Genomic DNA, 27,708 nt, shown 5'->3' on the forward strand with positions numbered 1-27,708 from the left:
CAGTAGCCGTCCCTTGCAGTTACTTTCCATCCAGGTTTCGGAGCAGCCGCTGAGGCTTCATCCTCCCTGCGCGCTTTGGTTTATTTTGCGGGAGGACGGATCTGCAGGATTGCGCCGCAGCAGCAGCAACACTTTGGTGTGTGTGTATGTGTGTGTTTATATCCGTGAATGTGTGCGTTTTTTGGAGGGGTGTATAGTATGAGAAGTTCCATCCCAGCTCCTTTTATTTCTTTCATTCTCACATGTGATCATTTTCTTCATTTTGACCACCCGACCTCATTGTTTCGCCCTCCTCATTTCTCTGCTGCTGTCACCCACAGTTTGTTGCTCACCAGCTGAAAGAAAGAGGGAATATCTCACCACCAACAACAACAACAGCCACCACCACCAACCACCACCACCAGCCATCTCTCCTTTTCTGTGCTGCTGCTGGATTTTGCTGGACTATAACGCAGAGGGATTTATATTGGTATTGATTTGCTCTCTGATGGGATGTATTCCAGCCTTTACGCGCTGAGCGGGGAGAATACAAACGCACTGTGCGCCGAATGAACTGCTGCCGTTTGGTTTTTGGTGCATCTGGAGATGCTCTGATCGGGGTTTGTGGTCCGTGCGCATCCCCTCTGGATCGGGATATAAGCTGAAAACACTTTCCTCAGCCCTCTCTGTCTCTCTGGAGCCTTTTTTGTTGTTGTTGTTGTTGTTTATTTTCCCCATTCTCCTCCCAGTGTGGACGTTTGGCTGGTTTGAAGGCGCACAGGCTCACCATGGGGGACTCGATGTGGAGATATTATTTTGGAGTTTTGTTTATTGCCTTGAAAGTGGACCTGTGCCGGGCGCTCATCCTGGAGTCCATCTACTGGAACACAACAAACACCAAGTAAGTGCCGCTCGGAACCCCCCCCCCCCAGACACAGTAGTAGTAGTAATAATAATAATAATAATAATAATGATAATAATTAAATAAAAATTATAATAGTAATAACTAGACTTAAATCCATCCCATGAGCGCGCAGAGGAGCGGAACAAAGAGCCTCGGATTTTAATCCTGGGCTGGTATTCTCAGGGTCATTTTTACTGGGTTTCTGTCTCGTGCGAGAAAAGCTGGGTTTTTTTCGGAGTTAACCCTTCGTGTCAGCTCGCCTTCGAGCTTCACGTTAATGGTTGGTTAGAAAATAGCCCGCTTGTGTGCTCTCGCACTCCTCCGGCGCAGTTTCTCAGAGGTTAAACTCTGATCCGTGTCAGATTTGCGGCTCGTCTGGGCGTCTTTACGCGCAGCGTTCGGCTCGGGCCCGCTCGGCCGTGCGTCACGGCGGCGTGTTTGGGGCAGATTTCTGCGGCTGAAGTGAAATTTTCACGCTTTGCTGTGATAATAATTTGCTGCCACGCGTGTTTGTGGTGACAGGGGAGAGGACAGGAGCTGTTTCAGTGGCTGAAATGTTAATGTTTCGTTTTACCGAGAAGCGGGGAGTCTCCGCGGGGGCAGCCGGGACGCTCCGCCGGGCCTCAGATGCTCTGCTGCGGGTTGTGTGTGTGTGGGAGAGTGCGTGTGGGGGGTAAATATAAAACAGTGAATTCAACCCCCTGAGCAATGAGGTGGATTTTTAGTTTGTGGGGTAAATGTGTTTAGGACGTGAAAAGTTTTTCTGGAAGTTGGAGAGAACCGGCGGCTCCTCAAACGCTTCCAGCCGCTCCTCGCTGCTGCCAGACGGACAGAAAAGGCATCAGAGGGGTTGAACTCTGCTCTGGTGAATATTCAGAGAGGCGGTTAAACTCTTTTAATGGAAATTAAAAAATAAAAATAAAAGAGGAGAGAGAGGAGGTGGTACTCCTGCGTGAAGCCCGGCGGGGGGCGCCCGTCTTTGTGGCCGTTTGGTCACGGGCGAACTCCTGCAGCCAAAAGGCTCCAGAGCGGGAACGTTTTCTGGTTGGTGGTCGCACTAGAACAGGTGTAAGTCATGGAAATGTGCGCCTTTAACCTGACTGGCGCTGTGTTCCTTTGTGACGCAGAAAATCAGCGCAATTTCAGAAAAGACGCGCAAAAAATGCACTTTTTAAAAAATTATTAAGGCGAGTGTTGGTGCAGGGCGCAGTTTAGATGCTGGTTCAGTCTGGACCTTTAGAGGCTAATCTTGATCAAAAATATTATCTTATGTGTGTGCGCACTATAAATAATTTAGTTTCTTTTTATTTATCTTCAGGTTATTTCAGAGATTGCTGTGATTAATCTTTAAATTAAATCTTTAAGTATTTGAAGTTTGCACACCTGAGACAGTGTTTAGTAAAAATACATTCAGTTCAGTTTTATTTATGTAGTTATTTTAAAAAGACGTAGGAGCACCCTCACCTGCAGGAACTGAATTAGTTTGTTTTATTTATTTTTTCTTATTATTTTTAAAAAGTCAGTTTTTATGACATTTGACTGAAAATGTCAAAAGTTTCCTTCTAAAAACTCCCTGATTTGGATCTAGATTAGCTCTGGAAGATCATCACGTCTAAGTTAAACTCAGTTCTTCAGATTTTTATGCAGACCTTTAAGAATAATCCTGCTGATAAGCAGACAAACAGGAGGGGGGGAGAAAGCAAAAGTATTCCTGTGTCTGAGTGGAGAGGTCAGAGGTCACACAATGATCTCATTGGCTGATTTTTCTTTTTCTTTCTTTTTTTGGTAGTTTTTAAACTCTCCGTCTTTTGCTTGTGTTGAATAACACCCTGAAAGTCCTTAGTGTCTTCATCAGCTGGTCGGAGCTCCCCCTGCCTCCTCTTCCTCCTCTTTGACTATTCAACTGAGGATGGATGTTGGAAATCTAAAGGATTAAGCCTCATTGTTGTAGCTTTACTACTTTACTGCCCTCAAAAAACAACACCAAAACCCCCCCCAAAAAACAAGAGAATGACCCCCTCCTCCTCACCACCTCCTCCTCCTTCGTGTGGTAATCCATTTTGTAGTTGGGAGGGAGAAACAAAAGCGAGGCCTGCTTTACATGGTTTTATGTAAAAGAAGCGCTCCCTCTCCTCCTCTGCACTTCATTAAGAGATTACACAGCAGCCCCCGAAGGCCCTTTGTGACCGGGCAGCGACAGGGGCACCTCTTGGGGTCCTTTTGTGAATGTGGAGGGATGCAGGGAGGGACGGAGGGAGGGGGCGCAGAGATGCAGAAACCTCCTGAATGAGTGACGAGGAGTCCGATTCTAGTGTTTTTGAGTCTGTGAGGCGGTGATGGCGTGGCACATTAAACCCAGCTCGCCCTGCTTCATGTGCAGCTAGGGTTTATGTTCAGTTTATGGTGAATAAATACATTTAACCTAACTTTAAAATAGGCTCTAACACGTATTGTGTCCATTAAATCAAAAATAATTTCTATTTCTGTCATTTTTAAAGAGTTTGCTCTTGTCCTGCTGCTGTAACCGAGTCACTCTGCTGAGTCAGACCAGAAAACGCAAAAGTAAAACATTTACAAAAAGCCAAAACAGCACATGAAAACATACGAAAGCAGCACATTGTCTTATTCTTCAGATTTTTTGACTTTTTACCTTAAAATAGACTCCCTTTGCGCATTGCCTGATCCCTTTTAAATAATCTTAGCAAATTCAGCTCTTCATAGCTAACTGATCCTCGCTAACAAGTTTAAGGAAAACATTTTTCAAGTCTTTTGTTAGAGCAACTGAAATATAACTATACTACAGTAGAAAATAATTAAAAAAAATTGTTAGTAGTAGTATTTTTGCTAACTTATTTTATCCTTAACTGATCCTAAATAACAACTGCTTTTTGGTAAACTGAACCATGATAATTCAAAGATTAGCAAACCTTGCTGATCCTAGTTAACTGATCCTGGCTAACTTAGCTGGTCCAAGCCAGCTGATACCAGTCAACTTAACCTCTTCTAGCTAACTTAACCTATTTTAGCTAACTTAAGTAATTGTAGCTAACTTTCATTATCCTAAACCTAGCTTATCCTAGCTAACTTAATCTGTCTTAGCTAACTGATACCAGCTAAGATAGCCAGTTTTAATTAAGTGATCTTGGCTAACTTAACAGATCCTAGATAACTGAAATAGTAGCAAACTTAACTGAGTGAGCCAAACCTAGCTGATCCTAGGTAACTTAACCAGTCCAGGCTAACTGATACTGTCTGACTGGTAAGCTAATTGAGATGACTAAAGTTAGTGTTACTTCCTTGAGGGCAGTGGTGTAAAATAATTCATGTTTTATTTGTCATTAGTTATGTTAGTTGGTTAAGTGTTAGAGGTGTTTAATAAAACCACGAATGATTACATATACAGTGTAAGTAAAAATAAAATGCATGTGTTTGATGAATATTCAGTTTTTAAGACATTAGAAAATAAATAAATACTGGCCTGACATATTTACAGAGGAGGTTTATGTGTTGCCTCAACGTTATTTGTCAGAGAAACAGATGCTCAACCAATCACAATTACGGCAGCTATAAATCAATGTTATTCTAGTGTCAGTGTCAGCATACCGCCAACCCAATGTTTATTTAGCATTTCAGTCTCAGGCATAAAGATGATTCAGATGAAAAGTTGGAGAAGCAGTTCGTGATTGCCTCTATATAATGAAAGAACAGGGAGAGAAGAAGAAGACGAAAATCTCTCTGGGTGATTACGATGGTTATGTTTAGCTGCCTCGGGTCAGATGAAAGATACGAGGCCACTACGTCTCGTCCGACAGAGGGCGAATAACCCTCGCTGCCGCTAACCATCCAGCTCCCGTCGCCGTTTGCTCATGACTTAAGGGCCGCAGGAAGAGGTCAGCGGCTCCATTTGGTCACACAAATCCACCAGAAAGTCTGAAAATAGAGAGAGTGGAGGGACAAACAGGATGCTCCTCTTTCTGTTTGTTTTTCTTCTTCTACCATTGGGCTCCTTTTGTCACCCTGCCCTCCACAAACACTAAAAACACTTAGAAGATAAACGAGAAAACAGATGTAAGCCTTTGAAGACTCACTCAGGTGTCGCCTACCTGTGAGCCTGATTTATGTCACTTTCATCACAGCAAAGTTAAACCTTTAAAAATCTTGAACTCCTTTTTGCTGCTGTAGAGATGAACCCCGTCTGTCCTCGCCTCCTCTCTGCGCCGTCACATAGGAGGCCCCGTGAGGCCCGGGGTCTCCATCCAGCTCCTCTCCCTGTGATTTTCTGCCTGTTCACTAACAGTTATTGGGGAAAAACTTTTAATAGTTAAATATTTTAACAATTAAGTGTGTGAAGTAGTAAAAAAGTTGGCAGTTTGTCGCAACAGAAGTGTAAAGTAAACTAAAAGTGTGTCGGGGAGGAGTGAAAGTCATTAATTTATGCCTTATGTGCATATTTTTAAACTAACTCCATTCTGATTTTGTACTGATTTACATAGATTTAATGAATTTTAACATTTAAGTGCCTCAAACAATAGAAACTGCAAAAACTCTGACACATAAATGAAAGAAATCCTTTTCAGCTGTAGCTTTCAATGTCTTCAGTGTGATTTTGTTGAACTAAATATAAAATATGCAAGTGTTATTTTTCTTCCCGCTGTTTTAAAAACCCACCTTGTCCACCTACGTGTTTGTGGTTTATTGTTTTGTGTTATTTGTTTTTACCTGCGCTTTACTCCAATCTGACTGTGTAGCCAGTTATAACAGGAACAAAAGAAAAGTTGGCTCTTTGACTTTGATCTTTTTTTTTCTTCTGAATATGAATTTGTAAAGCTGTATATGTGATAGTAATGATTATTGCTGTATGGATTAGAATTTTTGATTATTTTATTTAAACCGGTTTCTCCGGGCAGGTTTTGTTGCCCCGTAGTAAACTTTTACTGTCGTTTAACAGCTTCCTAACACCGTCGGTCCTTTTACACACAGCAAGTATTTGACTTTAACAGGTTTAAATTGTTTGTGTGAGGGTGACACAAAGCTTTTCTGTAAACTTTGAAATTACTGACAGAAATCTAGCTGCTTTTTGCTGAATAATCAAACAAATAAATGTAAATATAGAAGTTTTACCACAGTTTTCTGGAGGGTTAAAGGCTGAGACGTTGTGTTTCAGTGGCGCAGGCAGTGTTGGGATGTTTATTTTTAGATTTTTATTTTCATTTTACCAGGAAGTCGCAGTAAGATTAACAGACAGAGACGGGGCCAAGTTAGTAGTGTTATGAACTCCATTACATGCCCTTTAAGAACTTTTCTTTTCACACCTTTACTTTTGTTCTTTGCACTTTTAAATTCACGTAACTCCTCTGACAGCTTCAGCTTACTATGAAAATTCAGATTTCCACAAAAAAAACATGAAGACGTTGTTTTCTTAAATAATTTCACTATGAACATCCCAGCATTCACTTGTTTACAGACAAGTCAGTTAATAGAGGATCTAATCAGCTCATTTGTTAACAATAAAATCTATGTAAAATTCAAAATGTGCTCCAGTGGTGCAAAACTGGGAACTCCTGTTTTATTATGAATCCGATCTGAAAAATCAGTCATTTGAGTCACAGGGACATTTTTCTTTTGATCAGTTTCAGTTTTTCTTGTCAAACTCGTGTAAAGTGCGTTTAGAGTGATTCCTGAGAAGGCACAGTTATTGTTCAGTTCCTGTTCATGGGTTCAGCAGGTACGTGTAAGGATTTTCAGGTTCTTTTAGTTCATCTTTTAATTTTGGCTGTTGCCTGATACTTTAACATGTTTTCTCCACTGCTTCATGACTGAAGTGCTGCAGTTTGTTGTGCTCCAGTACACCCCCAACACAGGAAAATACTGCATTTTTACTACAGTACGTTTTTCTGAGAGATTTTCACACACAAACATGTGAAGATCATTGAGTATAGCATATAACAATGAGGGGATTAGTGATCTGACAGAAAATTGGCACGTTAAGGGCTCTTACCACAGCGTTTTTCACAGTTTCAAACATTTTAATGAATCGTAACTAAAATTCGTTGATTCAATAAATCATAATCGAAGTCGTCATTAGTTGCAGTTTCAAATCCTGTTTTTAAAACGAATACGTAAGTGGGAAAAATGCAGTCATGTCATCATCTGTCTTTTAGTACTTTAACAGATGTTTTTGAGATTATACCTACATGTTTTTACTGCCGTAACATGTTGAATGCGGGTGTTTTGAGGCAAGTTTATTACAGTCTCAAACTCAAAATGCTAGTTAGACATATTTGAAAAATAAGATTTTTGCACACAGACTGAAGGGCGTAAATGACATTTGGATTAGTGATTTTACAGTAAATTGATTACTTTAATGTGCTTTTGATGTCAGAGGTTTTTATGGGTTAATGTGAGATAATAATCTAGTCATAGCTTCGTGTATCTTTTAATACTTTAATGTGTTATTCTGGATAATAGTTAACTGCTTTTACTTACGTAACATGTTGAATTCAGGGCTTTCACTCTGCGTTAACAGTACTTAGCTTCTCCCTCCCGTCATAGAAAAGGCATTTCTGTTTTTACTCCATGTCAGTGACTAAAATGGAGGCAGTAGATTAAAACACACTTTACATAACAAATTTCCAATTGATCAAATGACATAAACTATAATAACGTGATGTAAAGGTCCTGTTTAACCACCCTGATCAAAAAGAAACGGACTCGTTTAACATCATGTGACTTTTTACTGCAGAAAAAACAGCAGTCCATTAAAGGTCAAAGGTCAGCTTTTTAATGAGGAAATCAGCACCCTATAAGCTGGTAAACATGTTGTGGAAGTTCTTTTCTTTTATTCTGAAGAATGCGTGCCAGAATACTTGGGGCTCTTTTGGTTCAGGAATATTTATGATGCCCGGGGGGGGGGGTGTCACTAAAAGACGGGGTGAGGGGCCTTATAGCACGGTGGGGGTCAAATGCATTTACAATCATGAGGTGGAGGGGCAGGCTTGTATTTGTGTGTCCCCATTTGGCAGCGTCATCAGCCTCTCTGTATTCGGCCTTACCTGGGGGGGGCCAGGTATCCGGTAACACCGTGTTGTTGTCCTTTTGTGTTTCTTTTTCAGCCCCTTTTAAGCAGCTACTGCTTTTCTTTTTTGCTGAACTCTCTCTTTATGAGCACTTCAGCTGAAATATGATGGATGGTTGTGTTTTTACCTCCGGCTAACGCATAAAGTGGTGACAAGGATCCCGCTGGACTGAAAATGACTCAAGTTTCTCGTTAACTCACTGTAGGCATTACATTTATTGATGGCGTGTTTAAGAGAGAAAGTAAGATTAATTATTTGAGTTTTTTGTCCCTTAATTATTATTTTATTTTGGGACATAGTTGTTTTACTGTGAGTACATGCATGTAACTGTAGTTTTTATTTATTTTTTATTTTTTACAGATTAAGGGAAATAAAAGCAATGTAACAGCAATGCCACCTCCAAAATTCAAACTAGGCTTTTGTAAAACATTAAAAATATGAAACCTTCCTGATGTCAAAGGTCATTTTAGATCTTGTATTTGTCCAAAATCTCCTAAAAAGATTCACTTTACTGTCACTTTACTGTGGCAAATAAAAGCATCAGATAATGTCTGTTACATGGACTGTAATATGCTCTTTTGACAATTGCTGGGTTCTGTTTTTATTTTGTTGTCTTTAACAGGATTGCTTGTGATTTTTAAAACTGTACAGTAGCCCTGGGTGTTGCTATTTGTTTAAATTATGGGGCTGAAGTCATACTAAAGTGGGTGTTTGAGGCATAAAGGGAAGAGCCGGCGAGGTCTAATAACTGCTTAATGTTGGCGTTGCAGTGTATTCATGTGGCTCTTAAATATCTGAGTCATGCTTGAGTTCTTGCTAGTAGCTAGCTTCCTGTAGAGATAGCACTGATGGCAGCAGAGCAGGAGTTCCTACACCCTGCTTGATAATATTGTTAGAGAGGTTTTGATCAAATTTGCTATCAGAAAAACATCGGAAATTATTAACTCGCTTCATCTGTGTATGTGTGTTCAGGAGGCGTGTGCCTGTGTGTGGCAAAACACACGTTTTTAAAATATTTTATGTGAATTTAAAGTCGCGTTTCAGGTTTGTAGCTAGAATCAGGGTGGGTTTAGTCTGATTTAGCATAAAGGAGGTTTAATTGTTGTTTTTGAAGCCTTGATTTTGATCTTCTGGCCATCATTATCTGCCTTAAATAATGCCCTGTTAACGGGGAGCTTTTGTGCTCTCAGATACATACACAAAACAACCGTGTCCGTGCCTTTCAGCTGCTAACGTCACTGCAGCTCTTTAATAAATCCTAAAGTCGGTTTTCCACGGGTGCAGGCCTGTTAGTAAATCTGCCCTATAGACGTTTAAAATGAGCACATGCATGCCTGCCTGCTTTTACCCCTGTATAAACACACATGCCCACTTGCACGCATGAATGAACACTTACAGTCACACACACATATACACGTCCATGTTTTTAAAGCGCACAGCTCTACAGTATTTGTGTTCGAGTGAAGCCCCGAGGCTCTTCAGAGGACCTTCCCTCCCTCCACATCCTCCCTCACATCCACACACGAGATGATGATGCCAGATGGTGCTGCATACCCTTCCTCTCTCCCTCTCCTCTTCCTCACTGTCTGTCCATCACTGGTCGTACTGTATCTTCACAGTGTGTCTCTGGAGGGGGGCGGGGGGCATAAAAAATATTCACTCGGCCTAGTTATCCACTGCATGTGTGTGTGCTTGTACTGGAAGCGGGGAAGATGATGCAGAGGAATAATGTACCTGTGTGTGCATGTGGACGTTTCAAAGGCAAAGAGAGCGATAGAGACAGGCAGAAGAAGAGAAGCAGCCATGATATGACATGATATGATATGACATACTGTATGTATGTCATGATTATTTAATATAGTGCTCTTTTTAACAGCAGATATCTTTCAAGCCTTGACAGATTTGCAAATTTCTATATTTTTTTAAGCCTAAGAGAAAAGATGTCATTCTCCACACGTCACCCAGGCTGAAGATGTTTTATTACCAGCAGTCTCATGGAAATTCGTGAAATAGTCATGAACTCTAAACTACTGAATAACATTTCTGGACACAGATAATACGGGTTTTTCATGTTGCTGATCACAGTTATTGTTCTTTCTAGTCTAAAATGTTCCTGATTGGTGTTTGTGTACATTAAATTAATATTTTCCCTGTTTAAAAGGCAAAAGAAGTCCACATTCAGAGATAGAGAGGACGTGGCTCACACCTGAGACCATGTTTTTAGTCCTGGATGTTGTTTTAGCATGAAAAACAGGGAAAATCGATTACGTTTTCGTGACTACAGGACTTTACGAGAACTGATCATTGCTGTGGCAAAAATCATGGAAAGTTGTGTGGAAGTACATTTATGTTTTTTAACATTGTTTTTTTCCCCACTTAAACGTGATGGCTAACAGACCAAAGTTGCAGCATTAAAGCGTACAATAAAGCGTAGAAGTCGCGGAGGATGGAAAAAACAGCTCGACTATAACGATTCGTTTTGATGATGCTCCTTTTTGCATTACAAGATTGAAAGTCATATTTATGCGCATTAGAAATTTAATAATATTTGCAATAGAGAAAGGAAACAGTATAGTTATGAGAAAAGAAACAGAGCCATTAAAACACGTATTCCTGTGTAAAATATGTTAATTATGAATCAGGTCTCCTGTGTAAAGGTTCTGCAGCTGCCCTGCGGTGCCTGTCTTTGTAGTCAGTTTTAAAGAAAAAAAAACAAAAAACTGTGAAATCCTGGAGCTCAGAGGACTGTTTTCCATCTCAGTGCTTCAGATATGAGCCGACCCTTCAGGCAGAGGTCAGAGTTCACTCAGAGATGCTATGTTTACTGTAAATATGTATGAAGGGATGCAGGTTTGTGAGGGGAAAAACATGATGAGGATGAACGTTAACAAAGAAATTTCTCAAATAAATATTGTTTTTAAAATTTTTTTGTTAATAATTTATTGATAGTTTAGGGTTAAGAATTATTAAAATATTACCGTGTCCATTACAGTATTGGTACTTTATCCAAACCCAATAATTTTTTTTTATCCTACCTTTACTTTATTGCTATATACCATTATCACCATCCCAACTCTACCGTTTTGCTGTTTCATGCCACTTTTTCTATATCAATAATTCATTCCACATTTTCTTTATTGCTATTTTATACCATGTGTGCCTTAAATTATTTTATTCCATCTTCAACAAAAGCAAAAGAAAGATGCAGTAAATGATCAAGTAGCTTTTGTATCATTTACTTATTTTTTTGATAGGAACTGTGCATATTAATGGTCAAAAATAAAATAATTTAAGAAGGAAACTTGCTGCACTTACACCCTTAGGCAAATTATACAAAATACATTAGAGAGACACATTATATACATGACAAGCAGAGAATACATGTAATGAGTCATGTCAAGTAAGACTCTCTGTTCAGCTCCATTTCTTTGGGGTAAAGACCCATTTTCCTGGTCGTAAACCCAGCGTACATTTCATTATTTGCTTTGCCTTCGTGTGTGTTTACGTGCACTGGTATTCGCAGCACGCCGTAAAAAGCCTCCGGGGTGTCCGTGGTTAATGCTCCAAATTGTGTTCGAGCGTGGGGGAAAATTTGTTTAGCAGATAAATACGAGGCTTCACCTCTGAGTGTGTGTCTGTGTGTGTGTAGTCACTGGAATGCTGCAGGGGCTCTCATCACTCAGAACCTAAATGACAACATTATTTTACTTTGGGAAGAAATTTAGGGAAATTCAGCTACAACCCTCCAGGCGCTCTGCCTCTCTGTGGCAGTATTGTTGTGGATTTGCTGAAACTCCGAGATGAGCTTTTACAGTTTTTTTTTTTTTAATTTCCTGTTTTGTATTCCAGCGATGTTCCACCATTTTCTCAACCGTACCGCCTTCTCCTCATTTATCCAGTTAATTATTCGCTCTTTCCAGAAAAGCTCAGTGATTTTTATCTGCAGATACTGGGGTCACTTTGTACCACACACACACACACACTCACACACAGCTCCCATTCCTCCATTATCCTTCATCATCCAAAATTAATGGACACAATCAGTAATTACCACATCAATTATTAAACCGACTTTTCTTTTTTTTTTTGTGAGTATGGAGAGGCTCAATGGCAAACACTCCAATCCACAGTGCATAATGAATGACTCCTCATCAGTTCTTCGGTGCCTCACTAACATCCCTCTCTCCTTTCAGATTCGTGCCAGGCCAAGGCGTGGTATTATACCCCCAGATTGGGGATAAGTTGGACATTGTGTGCCCACGTGTGGACGGCGGGGTTGGCGAGGGTGTGGAGTACTACAAGGTGTACATGGTGCCCAGGGAGCAGCTGGAGAGCTGCACCATCACCAAGGCCGACACGCCGCTGCTCAACTGCGTCAAGCCCGACCAGGACGTCAAGTTTACTCTGAAGTTTCAGGAGTTCAGCCCCAACCTGTGGGGACTGGAGTTCTTCAGGGGAAGGGACTACTACATCATCTGTAAGTATCCATTGATCCACAGAGTAGCTTACATAAATTAAAGGGGGAATTAACCTTAAACAGATATATACCTTAAATTTCAGAGTCTAGTTTGATCTCTGTAGATTCTTCAAATTCAGCACAAAGACGGTGAAGAAGACTGGCTGATTGGCCCCAAATAGCCAATCGTGTTGTTGCACAGTACAGGTTCATGAAATTGTATCAAGGCTTAAAGGTGTGGCAGTTTTTCATTTCCATGTTACTTGTTAGATAATCACCTTTGGCTCAAAATCAACAACATGCTAGTTGCCAAAATGTTAATGTTTAAGCTTGAATCCAGTCAGTGATGATGTTGTTCGTTTTTATACACAGTCAGCAAACTTTTTAAGTCTGGGTTACCATAGAGTTAAACCTGTGGCTTTATCTTCATTCATTTTAATTGGAGTTTTAAAATAACTGCCCTGAGGTGTTGCCAATATGGCCATCGAAACAGAAATGCTTCCAGGAGAAGTTAGGGAAAATCCAAAGTTCCAAGAAAAATCCAACTATTAAATAAACATATTGGATCCGTTTAAATTTAAAGTTGGGTGTTGTTTCCTGTGACTGTAAAATCATCTTCGATTATCTTGGTGGTTGTAGTCCTGTGGGTGCAGGTGTGGCTGCTGACTGCTGGCGATGTGCAGCATTAACACCATCCTGGGAGGAAGCTGGTATGGGGCTTAGCGAGGGCCCCCTGGTTTGAAACACGGGAGGTGGACTGAACCATCTGTGTGGCGCTGACGGAGGACGGAGGGTGGAGGGTGGGGGACCATCTGCGAGTCTCTGCCACTGCCATCTGTGAGCTGTCACAGAAGGGGAAGGCCATATTTCTGAGTGAAGGAAGGGGAAGAAAGCAGGGAGAAGAGGGGATGAAAGGAGAGCAGGAAATACTGCTTTTTATCCAGGAGGCCGAATGTTTGCAAAACAAATGTGCAGGTAACAGGTTTGCAGGTACAACACCCTCCTCTTAACGTCAAGCAAACATGTAAGAGTAGCTGCTCAAACAGGTCATAGCTGCAGGTTATTTGCATGGTGGGGCATGTCTGTCAGGTACTTGAACTGTGTTGCAGGTGAGGCTTGTATTCAGGTAAATATAGCAGGTTAGATGTTTCTTTTAGCTTCTGTATGCTCACTTTGGTGTTAGAGGAGGTGCACATGGACTACAAAGGCTTCTGACTGACGCGATGTCTCCTCCTCGGCTCCCTCCACCTCAGACACTGATGTTAATTATTGATGAGCTGGTGTTTACACAGCGCGGAGCCCGAGGTTGCGTCCGCTGTGCGTCCTTCTCGCTCTGTAAATCCTTCAGTTTCACGCTAAAAAAACTCAGCGTCCTGCCGAGTCGACAAGTTGGAAGAGAAAGGGGCGGTGGGAAAGTTCAATTCTTAAAAAAGATGGTCGGAAAATCCAATTTTGCAGTTCTTGCAGATTCATCCTCGCTCCTCCCTTCACAGCTCCCCTCAAAATGCTAATACATAGCCCGAAGAGGGGAGAGGGAGAGTTTTACTTTTAATTGCCTCACTTTTCTCCTCTGTTAGCTCTGGTCCCACTTCTGCAGCTTTAACAGCTGCACGGTGGCGTTTTGCACGAGTAAACATCAACAACAACAAAAAAAGAAAAGAAAAAAGATGCGTGCAGTTGCCATTACCTTGCAGCGCTAAAGCGAGCCAGCACCTGAGACAGTGCTAAGTGCTTTTCCCGCATTTGGCCTTAAATGACGGCGCTGACTCAGGGCACGTTTGGCAGCCGCACCTGAGCCACAGATCCGCCTCATATGAGCCAGATGTCAGGTGTGGTGTGACATCTGTGTTCGTTATTTGATATGTAGCATGATTTAGCCCATGTAGGTCCACAATAAGCTGTGTGGTTCCACATTTGGCCCACATGTCAGCCTTGACTTTTGGGAGCATTTTAGCGCACATTAGCCACCATGTGGGGTTGACACTTAACCCTAATCAACACCATTCCACATACAAATTAATGTTTGGCCCAGATCCATCTTACATGGATCAAATGTCAGGTGTGGTGTGGCCCACAAAACACTTCCTGTAAACCCTCTTAACCCCCGCTTGAACTGAAGGTAGCCCAGATTGGGCTGAGTAGGTCTGCATCTGGGTAATCTTGATATAACCCATTCAGGTCCACATTTAGCCTGTGTAGGTCCACGTTTGGGGTGAATCTAGGATAATACTTCCAAACATCCTTCTTCTACTTTTAGGAACGCTATAGGTCGTTTACTCCACCTCTGGACCAACTTTGGACTCACATTGGTCCAAATGGACTGAATGTTAGGGCCAAATGTGGCCCATACTTGCAGTTTTCTTGAAGTCATGCCTGACAAGTGCCATAGCTGGGCCTAAAGTAGCCCTGCAGTCTGGCATGTTTAAACTGAAAGCTCGGTTCCTGTGTGTGTGTTTGTCAACTGATATACAGACTTCCATCGAAGTGTGACACAGCTTCAGGAAAGTTCACGCCGAGCATTTCATTAGTGTTTTGGAAAGCAGCGCTTGATACGTAATTAATTAAGCGCTGTTTAATCCTCCATTTCTTCTCACAATTGCCGAGGCCCCCGCACCAATGCCACAGATTTGGAGTCTCAACCAATTGGATTAGCTAGCACTGCCTCGCGTTGAGTATTGTGCCAAGGCTCGGCCAAAATTAGACAGGCACGTTCGACCTCCCTGCTCGCCGCTCTTTACGTTTGGGGCTTTCTGGTCGGATACGTTTAAAGATGCAGCTGTGTGTCCTGTATCGGCCTGCGTGCCTCTTTGAAGCAGCCGCACACAATACTGCTGCAGTTGGGAGCAGATGAGTTTGATGTGATTGTTTGCGGCAGCGTGGCCTGCAGCCGAGAAGCTTGCGAGCGAGATGATTACATGAGCCGAAGAGGAAGAAGAAAGGGAGAGAGAGATGAATGTGGAGGGAAAGGGGGCAGAAAGGGAGCTAACGAGGGAGAAAGGGAGGATAGCAGCAGACAGAGTAAGGGAAAGATGAGCTAAAGAGGGCAGGAGGAGCCAAAACTCCACCGTCACCCTTCTCCTCCTCTTTCTCGTGAGAAAGACTTTCCTCGTTAAATGTCTGATTGAAAGAATTTGAATGCGTGCGTCAAAACGTGGATTTTGTTTCTTTTTCGTGTTACTCTGCTTTTAAAATCGTATTTGTGAGCGAGCGTTGATATTCACGATGACCCGGCTCTGCCGCAACCTCTTTTCGAGGGTCACTGCCGACCCTTCCTGTCACGATCCATTAGGACACGCTGCTGTGACGGGCGCCAACCAGCCCGTGACCTGCACGACGGCTGGTAATCCCATCTTCTATCCACCCATCCATCCATCGTTTTTTCCTTATTTTCCTCTCCGTCTGCCGCCATGTCTCTGTTCCACTATTTATGGGCGGCCCAGCTTTGTCTTTCGGCAGTGCATTGTGTATTAATTATACCCAGGGAATCTGGCAGCATGAGCGGGACAGTTTTACAAAGCTGAAATACAAATAATTAATCTTTTTGCTGAGAGTTACGTAAAATCAGATCAGGGGAAAGGCTCAAATTGGGACTCGGAAATGTCAAAAGAGTGGTAAATCCGGAATTAGAGGAACATTTTTGTTTTGAATGATCTTCAAGACCTCATAGTGCCACATTATCCCAGTCTGCATTTTGAGTGATGACATATCGACCGTGTTTCCGGATCTGAGGGTCTCTTCATCGTTTTTCCAGGAGTCATTCTCGGACAGCTTTTTTTTTAATTTATTTATTTATTTATTTATTTATTTATTTTTTAAATGAGGCCATTCATTGTGCAGCACATCTTTAGAAACTCACGGTGTCATTTCAGAGAAGAATCTCACTCGGGCAGACTGAGATTATGATCATGTTGTAGATGGATCATCTTAGACGTTCTCTTTTCTGAAGTTAGGTCTGGTTTCAGCATCTTCTTCCTGCCATGTCACACGTTTGTCTCAACCCACTGGGAAGAGGCGAACATGAACTATTTTACCCTCTTTCGCCATCCTTCCCTGTGCTAATGTGTTCATATTAGTCAAACCACAGCGGCTCTGAACCAGCAGAATCCAGGTAGTTATCTTCTGTCCCTCCTCTGCTGTAGTTTGTTCTTCGTGGTCTCTCTAAAGCATCACATGCTTATCATAGAGTCAGCTGAGAAATCTGGAGCCCTCAAGGTTTCCTTATTTTTGTTCCTGCCGTTCGCTGTTTAGGAGAAAAGAAATTAAAACCAGCTGAGAGCTGCTCTCACAGTCTTTATCTGGATTGCAGCTCAGCTCACAATTGACTGTCTCGTTAAACACGGGGTGATTTTCCACCCTCTTGATTTGATAAACAGGAGAAAATGAAGTTAGGAGGGTGAGGATGGGGGATTTGCTTGAGGCTGATTTCACTGAGTGAGGACTCTTTTCGACTCCCATTTGTTGTGAAGGTGTGTGACTTTACGAGCTGTCACAGTCTGGCCTTTCTTTATTTGCTCTTTTGCCAATTCTGAAGGAAAATCTGACCTTTTCCGCTCCTTTTTTCTCTCCCCGTGCTTCCCGAAGGTCACGCGCCTCCTCTTTCTAGTGGTAGTTGGTGACTAAATTCATTTTCTGAGGGGTCTGTCCCATCCACCCCACCTCCCCTTCCTTCTTTCCACCAAGCAAACCCCCAGCAGGATGGATTAGCTGGTTAATGCTAGCCAGATAGTGGGAAAAAGTGGCCAATTGCCGGGCTGGCCGAGGAGGGCCTGGTCATTCAGCCAGCCTGAGCCGATTCAACAATCACATTCTGTTTAAATCCAAGTCAGGCTCGCCTGGACTGCAGCCTTGGCACACGGAGAGTGTGTGTTTTCACATTTAAAGGGGAAGAAGAAGAATTTAAAAGTTTAAAATGACTCCAGATTGAAGTGTGTTTTTATTTGGTGCAGCCGTGTTTGAGAGGGATTAGATTACAAAGGGGTTTATTTTAAAAAGGAGAGGTGTTTCAGCTACCGATGGGTTAAATGGTGATATGGGGCAAAAAGGGGAGAAGAAGAAGAGGAGGTGACAGTAGTTAACGCCTCACAGTGGTTAAAGATGCTAAAACTCAAGCGTGTTGAACTAACAGGTTTATAAAATCAGCGCTCACACTCTCACGAGGAGCCTATAAGGAGCTTTGTCTGTAATGTGCTTTTTGGACTCTCCTGGAAAGCCATAGGTCAGCCAGAGAGGAGGAGGAGGAGGGAGTCCTTGTTAACATGCTCTTTGTGTCCGCTCTCATCACCGTCTTATTGAATCCAGTGGATTTGGACAAAATGATTGGTGCCTGGGCAAGGGAGGAAAAGAAAAGAGAGGAAGGACGAGGAGGAGGCACAGTTAAAATTTCAGACCTGTTTCGATCGGGATGTGATGATGTTTTTCAAGGAGTAAGTGGCGCTGAATGCGGGCCACTGAGCGCTGGCCGAAAGCCAAGCTGCTAAGCCCCGGCAGCTCGTTAGCTCTCTGTGTTACTGACCTGATAGACCACAAGCTCCACTAACCCCTCCTCTTCATCCTCCTCCTCTCTGTGTTTGCCTGTTCTCTGTTGTGATTCAGCGGCAACTCCACCAGCGTCCTCCAGAGGCAGCGGAAAGGTGAAGCAGTGGGCCATATTTGTGCATGTCTGCCGTTCCAGAGTTCCTGTTTCCTTGTATTTAAACATTTTTTTAAGAACTCGTAATTCATTTCATTTGAGAGCCATCCAAATATTTACTGCCATTAGCTATATAAAAATCAGGAGGTACTCGCTCTGAAGGTCAGTCTTACTGTGAGGGAGCCGGAAATCATTTTTGGCCAGAATATACCTTTTAGCAAATCTGTAGGTAGGCTTGCCTTAGGGGTGTAGCCACTTGGAGTTGCACTGAAAAACTACTTCATGCCTTAATTAATATAATTTTTCTGGAGGTTACCTGAACTCCCTTTTATGGTTAAAAGGGAGTTCTGAATCCCCACCCTCACCAGGTGTTGCTCTCACGGACGACCGGTCCACGTATAGTTACGCCTGTTAGCTTGTGTAATAGAAGCCTGTTCTTCTTATTTCTTGGTATTTAATAAACAGCATTGTATTTCAACCTGGAGTAAATTAAAACCCACCCCACAGTCCTGGTGATGTTCCTTTGGAAGAAGGTCAGAACCTATTTGGTGGGTGCCGAAATATTTTTATATGTAGGAAAAGCCGAGCTTTACTTCTGGGACTGGGACTTTGTTTTATAATTTCAGTTTTTGTTTTTTAAAATATAAATATTTAATTGTACTTGTGAACAAATTATTTAATTGTCTTTAATTTAGTTCAGTATTTTATCATATATTGAAGCATTTAATGTCTTTCACTATCTAAAAACCGTGTTCGTCTTTAATAAAGGGCTTACGGCTTACTCCAATATTCCTGCCTCCGAATTTTCAGCATGGGCCCTCTCATCCCAGACCTCTTCTAACTGCCTCCGTGTCAGCACAGTTAGAGACATTACTGTCGCATTTACTTGAGCTAATACAGTTTGTAGGAGGTGATGAACGGCAAATTGTGATTTTTATTAACGGGGGTGTGAGTCGTGTCTTCCCGCCGAGCTGCTGCTGTTGTCTTTGGCTGTTTTTGCGAGATAGCTTTAAGGCGTTCGTGGCTACAGATTTTTCCCTGGCGCTGGTGGCTAATTCAGACCTTTCTCTTTCTGCAGCAACATCTAACGGCACCATGGAGGGCATTGACAACCAGGAGGGTGGCGTGTGCAAGACCAAGTCCATGAAGATCGTCATGAAAGTGGGACAAAGTAAGTATTTCATAGTTGGATTGCAGGCTCGTGTGTTAAATAGTGGCAGCATCGTCTCCATGACACCTGGGGCTGTGATGGGCCAGGAAATGTAATCTAGCAGAAGTTAATTCAACCAAACAGACACACGTAATCCCGTATGCTTCCATGCACTGGTAGCATCTGCTCCTATACGCTCTGGTCGAAGGCTTTCCAGTTTTCTGATCTGTGAGCCTCTGCATGCAACACCTCAGACATATTGGACCAATAATTATTCACCAGTCTGTCACCAGAGAGGTAATTTCCCGGGGTCGACCCTCTCTATTGAGGGTCAGGAGGAATTAATCGAAGGAAAGACAGAACAGACGGTAAAAATGGTTTTCTTATAAATGTTGATGCGAGCTCCGCATAAATCACTGCATTTATTGAAAGCGATGTTCGACAGAGAGCGGTTCCGGCACAGAGTTCAGCCCGGAGATTATAACAGCAGATGCTCGGCGAATGACTCCGTCATTTAGTGTGTGTTCGGCATTTAAACCAGAAAACATGTACGCTGACAGACACTTTATCAGCATTTAAAACCATATGGGTTCATTGTGGAAGCTAAAACTCAACCATTAGCAGCTCTTTATGGTTGATTACAGTCATATCAGAGTCATGAAGGGAAAACAGCTTGCCTTTATGTGGAATCAGTGGAAAAGATTTGGCTGTACCACCATGAGAAATAAAAAAACTCTTTATAGCCTAGCATTACTCCTTCTGTTAGTTGTACCACCTTGTTTAAACCAACACAGTCTCACGAATGTTCGTGAAATAATCTCAGCTTTCAAAAGTTGAACTTTTTGATGTCTTTTGTGTTCCAGTCTCAAATCTGCTAATTTATATGAATGCACTTTTACATGTTTACTTTTAAGGAACATCTTGCTTCTCACACCAGAGAGCAGTGCAATGAATCTTGCATTTCTCCATTAAAAGTATTACGAAAAGTATTATAAATGGCACTATTTAGGTAATAAAAACCATGCAGTACGGGAAAAAATATACATACTGTTAATAAAATTTTTTTGGTTAGGTTTAAGTATTGATACATTTAGACAGTAAAAACTATCCTGTTAGATTTAGAAAAATATTAGGATTTGAGTTAAAATTCATGTTTTCTCATGAGATTTGGATTATAACAGCCCTGGTTTAATCCTTGTGCTTCTTATCTGTATTTTTCAGATCCTTCTGACCCCGTCTCACCCAAAGACCCTACCAGAGTACCCTCCTCCCCCAAGCACCCAGATAACAAGGAGCCCTACAACCCCAACGACGTGCTGGAGAAATCAAGTAAGAATTACTCTAAATACAGAGACAGGGAGGTAATCGAGGGGAGGATTTATCGAAACAATTTGGCATTTGGGGCGCATGATTGTTCGCCCATCTCAGAGCAGATAGTGCTGAGTTCGTGTGTGTGTGTTTGTGTGAAGGAATGAAAGGTCAGCTAGTAATTGAATGTTGCCCATAAAACTGATAGGCATCTCCGGCCCCTTCAAGGACTTGCACAGTATCTCCAGACTGGCCCCGCTCCAGCACCAACCCGGGACATTAAGAGACATTTTTCGGGAAAATGATCTGATTGCTGTCTGCCGTGTCTTAATGACCCATTCTGACTCGGTTCTTGCAAGTTTCTACAGCTCTTATCTCTATTACAGTACAATCTCCCCATGTAAAAAATAAAAAAATAATACATTAAAAAAAATCAGGACTGGGCAATCAGGCAATTTCCGCAGTGAAGTAACAAAAAAAAAAAAAAAAAAAAAAAAAAACAGGAAGCAGCTAAGAACAAATACAAGCTGACCTACATAAGCAGTCGTGGTTCAGTGAGGGCGTGGCCTTGCTCAGCTTCTGCTCTCTATGGACGTCAGCATCTCGCTCTCGTTTCTCATTTTCTTTTTTTAATATCAAATCCTTCCATCCTATCGGAGCATATGGGCGTCAGGGTGCTACAGGCTGAGGCAGCATAATCCTCTTGTAAAACAACCGAAGGGTCCTTGCTTTGGGCTGCCTGCCATCCCATATCCACCTCCCTCTTGTTACCACAGCACTTTGAGGCCCTATGGGAAGTAGCCACAGACGAGGGGACACGATTATTCTGCCCTGTCCACGAACAAACTCCCATCTTGAGAACAGGAGCTCTTGGGAGCACGCTCACCTTAGAGTTTTATTCCCTAGGAGTAAGAGCAGCTTGGCTTTCATAACTGATGTGCCATGATGATAACCTCAAATATTTCTTTACGATTTTCTTCCTTCGAGGGCAATTAGTCTGGAAAATTAAGTTGTTGTTTTTTTCTTTCTAAATTCTATTTGTCTAAGTGCCGTTTTTGCCTGCGTCTCCCCAACCGTTGTTTGTCCCATCGGGCTGCGTTTGCCCTACTTCCAAGGTTGCTGCTTTCACTTGCTGAATCTGAATGGCCACCAATCGAATGTGACCTTTACAGAAACGCCTTCAGTGTATAGGCTTCACTCTCAGCTGCTCATGGCAGCAGCATGGTGAAGAGAAACACCTTATCAGCTTCGATTTTAACATTGAGCTATTCTGCTTTTCCTTATTTTCCCTCATATGCGTGATGGGAATTCTTATTACTGACGGCCAAAAAGCTCTCAGTTTAGAGACTGCAGTTTTTTTCTATTCTTGGATCTGTATGATGTCATAGGCACGGAAGTCCCACCCACCTGCTGTTGAAACCTACTGTTTATAAGGGCCAGCCAATCAGAAATGTGTCATGTTAAAGTGGGATGCATTGTAATAGCTTTTGGATTTTTGTCATTAGGTTATAAGAAGTATTACTAATAATGCTTTATTTGACTATTTCTCTTCTTTGCCTGGGATCTGGCAGACTATAATATGTTTTAAAAAATTTGTAGTCATAGTTACGGTTTTGGGAGGGCTAATGAAAATGATCTTAATGTGCTGTTTTACCGCTTCTGTGTTTTTGAGGGAAAAAAGTGTGTACGACAAATAATCTGACATCATCTTAATCATTCCTTCCTCTCTCTCTTCTTTCAGGTCCAGCATCCAGAGAAAGCAACGAAAACAACGGGAGCGACGGCAAGTCCTCAAACGTCATGCCTTCCGAGGTGGCCATCTTTGTGGCCATTGCCTCTGGCAGCGTCATCTTAATCATCATCATCGTCGTGCTGGTCCTGCTGCTACTAAAGTACCGGCGGCGGCACCGCAAGCACTCACCACAACACGCAGCGACGCTGTCTCTAAGCACCCTGGCAACTCCGAAGCGGAGCGGAGGCGGCGGGAACAATAACGGCTCGGAGCCCAGCGACATCATCATCCCGCTCAGGACTGCTGACAGCGTCTTCTGCCCGCACTACGAGAAGGTCAGCGGTGACTACGGACACCCGGTCTACATAGTTCAGGAGATGCCGCCTCAGAGTCCGGCTAACATCTACTACAAAGTCTGAGGCGGAAGCAGGAACTGGAACAATTCACGAAGCAGAGCGGGTTTTTTGGCTTCGGCAGGCGCCGCCGGCAAACCCTGCTAATGAACACTCTTTTTCTCTCTCACTCTGTCAACTCCTCCTCTCCTCTGATGTTTTGTCACTACTTTATTTTTCTTTCTGGGAGTTTTGCTGACACCTTGTCGCTCTGATTTGGCATGGACGGGAATGCGTGGCGGCCCTGTAGTGAAGCCCACCGCTGCTGCTGCTGTTGCTGCCGCCACCGCCACTGCTGCTGCTCTCCGGGAAGCAGAGAAGACGTTCTCTTCTTTCCCTAGTGTTGTCTTGTGTTGTGCACTGCGGCAGCCGGCATTCCTGTGGGAGTGTTTGTGGGATCGGGAAGGTTTTTTTTCTTTTTGGAGATGGACAGACAGGTGTGAAGGTTTCCTGAGGAGGATGAGATAAGGAATTATTTTCTCCTCGCGTAAAGAGAGACTTCTGCTTGGAAAGCGAGAAGGAGAAGAGATGGAATAAAATGAGGAGGTGGACTCACCAAACAGCAGCCTCCTCGCCCCTTGACACTCACTGGCCGGAAAAAGACTCTGTGGAGCTTCTCGCACCCATCAATCCTCTCTGGGACTTTTTCCTGAGTGACTCACGGACATCACCCCATTAATCCTGCCACCCACCATCACGCACACACATCCACCCTCGGGCACAGACACACTGTCTCACCTCTCGATGTGAACTGTTTGGGTGTTAGTGTGGATCGCCTCATTCCCACATTTTGTCACTTCTCTTACTTGAAGGTTTTAAGAGAAAAATAGACCCCGCCCACACTCTTTCCTTTTATGGTTTACTGTTTTTCATATCCTGGTATAGTTCAGGTGACTCGGAGTGGCAAGAGTGTCCAAAAAAGAAATAAACCCAGGTGGCTTCTGGGAAGAGTGGAGGACTTTCATATTATAGTGCAGCACTTTTAACCCCCTATTTTTTATTTCTTTGGCCTCTCCACTCTTCACAGTCCACAGAGAGGTTCGCAGTGACGGATGGAGATGGGAGAGCAGCTGTATCCCAGCAGATTTAGTCACCTCTGATCTGGGCCTTGACACGGAGAAGTGATGGAATTAAAAGTCCAAGAGGCCCGAGATCTTGCAGAGGTTAGCTGGCTGAAACAGCTCTAGGTACTGTAACGTTTACCCCAAGGGGTCCAGTGATGAATAAAAGGGCCCCCTTAAAATAAATGGCCCCAAATCAGTGTGAACGGTGCTCTCCTTTAAAAAAAAAAAAACATGTAAAAAAAAAAAAAAAAGCACAGGGACATCTACTTACATCGTTACTGTTCCTTCATTAGCATTTCCATATTGTGAGTTTTCGATTTACTTCCTTTTTTTTATTAAATAGATGTACATTAAAAAAAAATAACATTAAAAGATGAAAAATTACAAAAAAATAAAAAGCAGAATTTATTTATGATAAACACATACAGAGCACAGGTGTGGTCAGGCGGTAAGGAGAAGAAGTAATGTTAATATATTAATGGTATAAGTGCACAATATGCAATCTAGGTTTTTGATTATCTAATATCGCGGAATCCTGCTGAGGTCCGGAAAAGAATACGGGAGTCCTGTGTTGTTTCCCGCAAGTCAGCCGCTAAGTCCTGTATTCTTTCCACAAGTTAGCTGTTGAGTCCGTTATTTTTATTTTTCTAACCCGGTTAAAAGTATAGTATTTTTTCCAGAATAGAGGTGTCTCTTTCCCAGGAGTTGGCTACCGGATCCCATATTTTATTTTTACCACAAAATCCTGGATTTTTTTTCCCCACGTAAAATAAACCAGGAGCTGGCCACTGGCCCTTGAACTGGCTACCAAGTCTCAGATTTTTACCCACTTGATAAAAAAAAAATCTGTTGTCTGCCACAAACCACCATAGTTTTTCAACTCAGTCAGCTACGAATTAACAGATTATTAGCGAGTTGACTGCGAAGATGGAAAGAATGGAAAGAATACAGGAATCAGCCGCTAAGTCCCATATTTTTCCGGCTCAGTTTACGGTTGTCGGCCGTTATATGCGTATATTTTTGGTGATAGTTAAAGGAATACCAAGAGTAAGCGGTTTTAATCTGAGTCCCGTATTCTTTCTGGCTCGGTCCTGGGAAGGAGGACCAGGGGAGGAGAGTTAACCTGACCCTAAATAGCTCACATTGGTGTACACAAGGGCAGAGTAGCTGTGTCTCCCACGCTCACTCAGTGTAGCATCTCCCAAAGGATAACTCCCATGAACACCCAGTGCGCCCGAATCTCCTCATACACACCCCTCATGTTCTCCGTGTGATTGTGCGAGTGTGTGCGTGTGCATTTCAGTGACTTCACATTCATGAATATCTTTGGCGTAGGCCTGCCCCCGAGCATATATCATCCTCATTCGTACATGATCAAATTTCACCGAAAAGCCAAGCCTTGTATGATCTGAGGTTTGTGCCTCTGAGAGGCTACAAAATCTGCAAATATGCAATTCTTATTTATTTTTTTAAATCGATTCTGAGGAAAAAAAAAAAAAAACACCTATGGAAAGTGTTCTTAACCACTGAAAGATGTAACAACAAACCAACACCACAAAACACAAGCCTGCTGTTAGCTTTGAGTTCCTGCATCGTTTCTAGTATTATTTGAACCTCTTCTGTTCTGACCGTGTGCCATAGTACAAAGGTAAACTGTGAAAAATGAAACAATTAAAAAGCATATGTATCACACCCAAACAGGTATTTAAGAAAAGAGAAATGGCTGTTTAGTTGCTGTCTGTCTGCGGCAGAATATGACAATCTTATTAGTTTCTTTGAATCTGGCGTCCTTTTCTTAGCTTTGCTAACGCTTTCCCAGCGTCAACAGGTGTGCTCCGACCTGCTTGGAAATATCGTAGCGACGCCGTGAGAGTCTCAGCACGCAAGCTAAGAGAAGCACCTCAGGCTACTGTAAAATGCCTTGCTCGTATGGTCAGCCCTTGGTCACTTGACTCAGTAATTTTGCACCGTACTTCTGTAGGTAAGAAACTGTAAATACATTAATGTTTGTATTGTATATGGATCCTGGGTTGTTACAATAGCCTTATTCACCTTTTTAGGAACGTAAATGGAAGCGAAAAGTACAGAAAAATGGAATTCACTTCAGTAAAACAGAGCATACTACTTTTTTGGTAAATAGCTTATGTAAATATTGACCAGAACCCAATAAAATCATTTTTATAAACTCTTAAAGTAAGATGTTTTGTATAAAATTTGAATTTTTTGCTATGTATTTTAGCTAGCGCTCGATGGAAAGCCCGTGTCCTCCCCACTCCCTCCCCTTTTGCACTGTTTCCATTGTAATTTGGTTTAAAAAAAATAAGAAAAGAGAGAAAAGTTGCCAAACTGACTGCTGCATATTTGTGCCATAAGTGTGTACCATAAATATTTATTGAATTAGTTTCTTTTTGTTTCTTTCTTCTTTTTCTTCTGTTCTGTTGATAATTTGAGTTCAATCCGGTTTGTCAGTAACACAGTATTATATTTGCATTGTTTGTTCGTCCCCCCTGGTTTTCTTTAGTCATGTCATGGTTCTCCCCTTTTCCTCGCAGTATGAGATGGCCAGGCTGTGAAAAATGGTTTTAACATTCAAAACTTTAAAACAAGTTCAACGTGAGGATAAATGACACACATTCCACCAGTCTGTTACAAACTGAAAATGTTTTTCAATAAAATGTTTTTCCTATGGATGCGCTGCTGCCTGCTTTGTGTTTCTTACTGCATGAATAAATAATGTCTGTTTTTCACTGTTTCACGTGGCGACTTTATTACAGTTTCACTGGCTTCTTTTAGATGTTTATCACTGCGGAGTTGCTCTAGAGGACAATCTTCATCGCTCTTTGTTCGTTCTGTCGTTTACATTTTTATTTATACAGTATAGTTTCCTGCCAAATATTGGTGGGAAGTGACTGCAGATAAACGCTTAAAAGATGTTGGATTCCTGCAGGGATATGCTCCCATTCTGCCACAGGAGCATTAGTTACGTCCGGGTGTTTAGATAAGGTCTTACTCAGAGTGTGTGTTCCAGTTTATTAAAGCAGTCCTGCATGGGTTTGAAGTTAGGAGTATTGTGTAGGCTACTCAAGGTCAAATTAAAATATTATCTACAGTGCTGTTCAAAAGTCTTGAGTCACCCCTCATTCCTTTTATATTTTGCAAGAAAAATAGGAAATACATGCGGTGATTTACTGAAACGTGCATGGAAACACAGTATATGAAGGCTATTCTGTTCTAGCAAGCTGGTATTGCATGGTGGATCAAAATATGACAGTAGTTTTTAATTTTTCATTGGTTTTTATAAGATCCTCAACACTGGCTGAAACTCAGTGCCAAACCGTGACAGAGCCTCCACCGTGCTCCATACATGACGACTCGCTCCATCAGACCTGTTGTCACTGATTGTCAGTTAGTTCTTGTGTAATTTGGAACTTATTTTTTTAGGGCAAGTACTTACTTGCCCTACTTATCAGATACTAGATATGGCTTGAATATGAGTGAAAAAGTAGTCAGTTTTGAAAGAAAGACCTTCAGAAAGCCTGGAGAACCATTACTTAAGACTACTAAGTCTGGCTCTTTGGAAGCAAAATCCAAAGAAACGAGGGGTAGCTCAAGGCAAAATAATTTTTTTCAAAAAAGTTGGAGCCAGTCACTAAAAATAGTGGGCAAATGGCTTAAATTTTAAGTTAGCAGCTATAACTAAGAAATGTTAAGGTCAAAGTTGACTAGATCTTGTTTTCATAACGAGAGTACAATTAATGTTGCAGTTGTAGGATTTATATTCCACTACCTGACCTAAAGGTGATGTTCACGGGGGTACAGCTGCATGGTCCTACGTCAGTAATGGAAAGAAACCCATGTATCAGCACATGACAGATTAGCAAATCTTCAGCAGCATCCTGTTTCATTTATGTAACTACATCCTGGCGCCATTTGTGATATGAGTATAAGCAGTTCTTACACGTCTCCTCTGTGAATGGGCCCAGGTTGGGTTTTGGTTGTTTTGTTGCGACACATAGTG

General features: G+C 42.2%; 1 protein-coding gene across 1 annotated transcript; it reads left to right on the forward strand.

The window, feature by feature from the left end:
• On the forward strand, positions 1-26,380 carry efnb2a (ephrin-B2a). The gene is made up of 6 exons (XM_084907654.1): positions 1-136; positions 321-880; positions 12,153-12,436; positions 19,123-19,215; positions 20,416-20,523; positions 22,244-26,380. The coding sequence occupies exons 2-6, from the start codon at positions 768-770 to the stop codon at positions 22,651-22,653; spliced, it is 1,008 nt and encodes a 335-aa protein (XP_084763780.1). The 5' UTR covers positions 1-136; positions 321-767; the 3' UTR covers positions 22,654-26,380.
• Positions 26,381-27,708: the final 1,328 nt, after the last annotated feature.

This window comes from Perissodus microlepis, chromosome 16 (assembly GCF_051167445.1).
Source record: "Perissodus microlepis isolate ML-2025 ecotype Zambia chromosome 16, ASM5116744v1, whole genome shotgun sequence".
NCBI classification, from domain to species: domain Eukaryota; kingdom Metazoa; phylum Chordata; class Actinopteri; order Cichliformes; family Cichlidae; genus Perissodus; species Perissodus microlepis.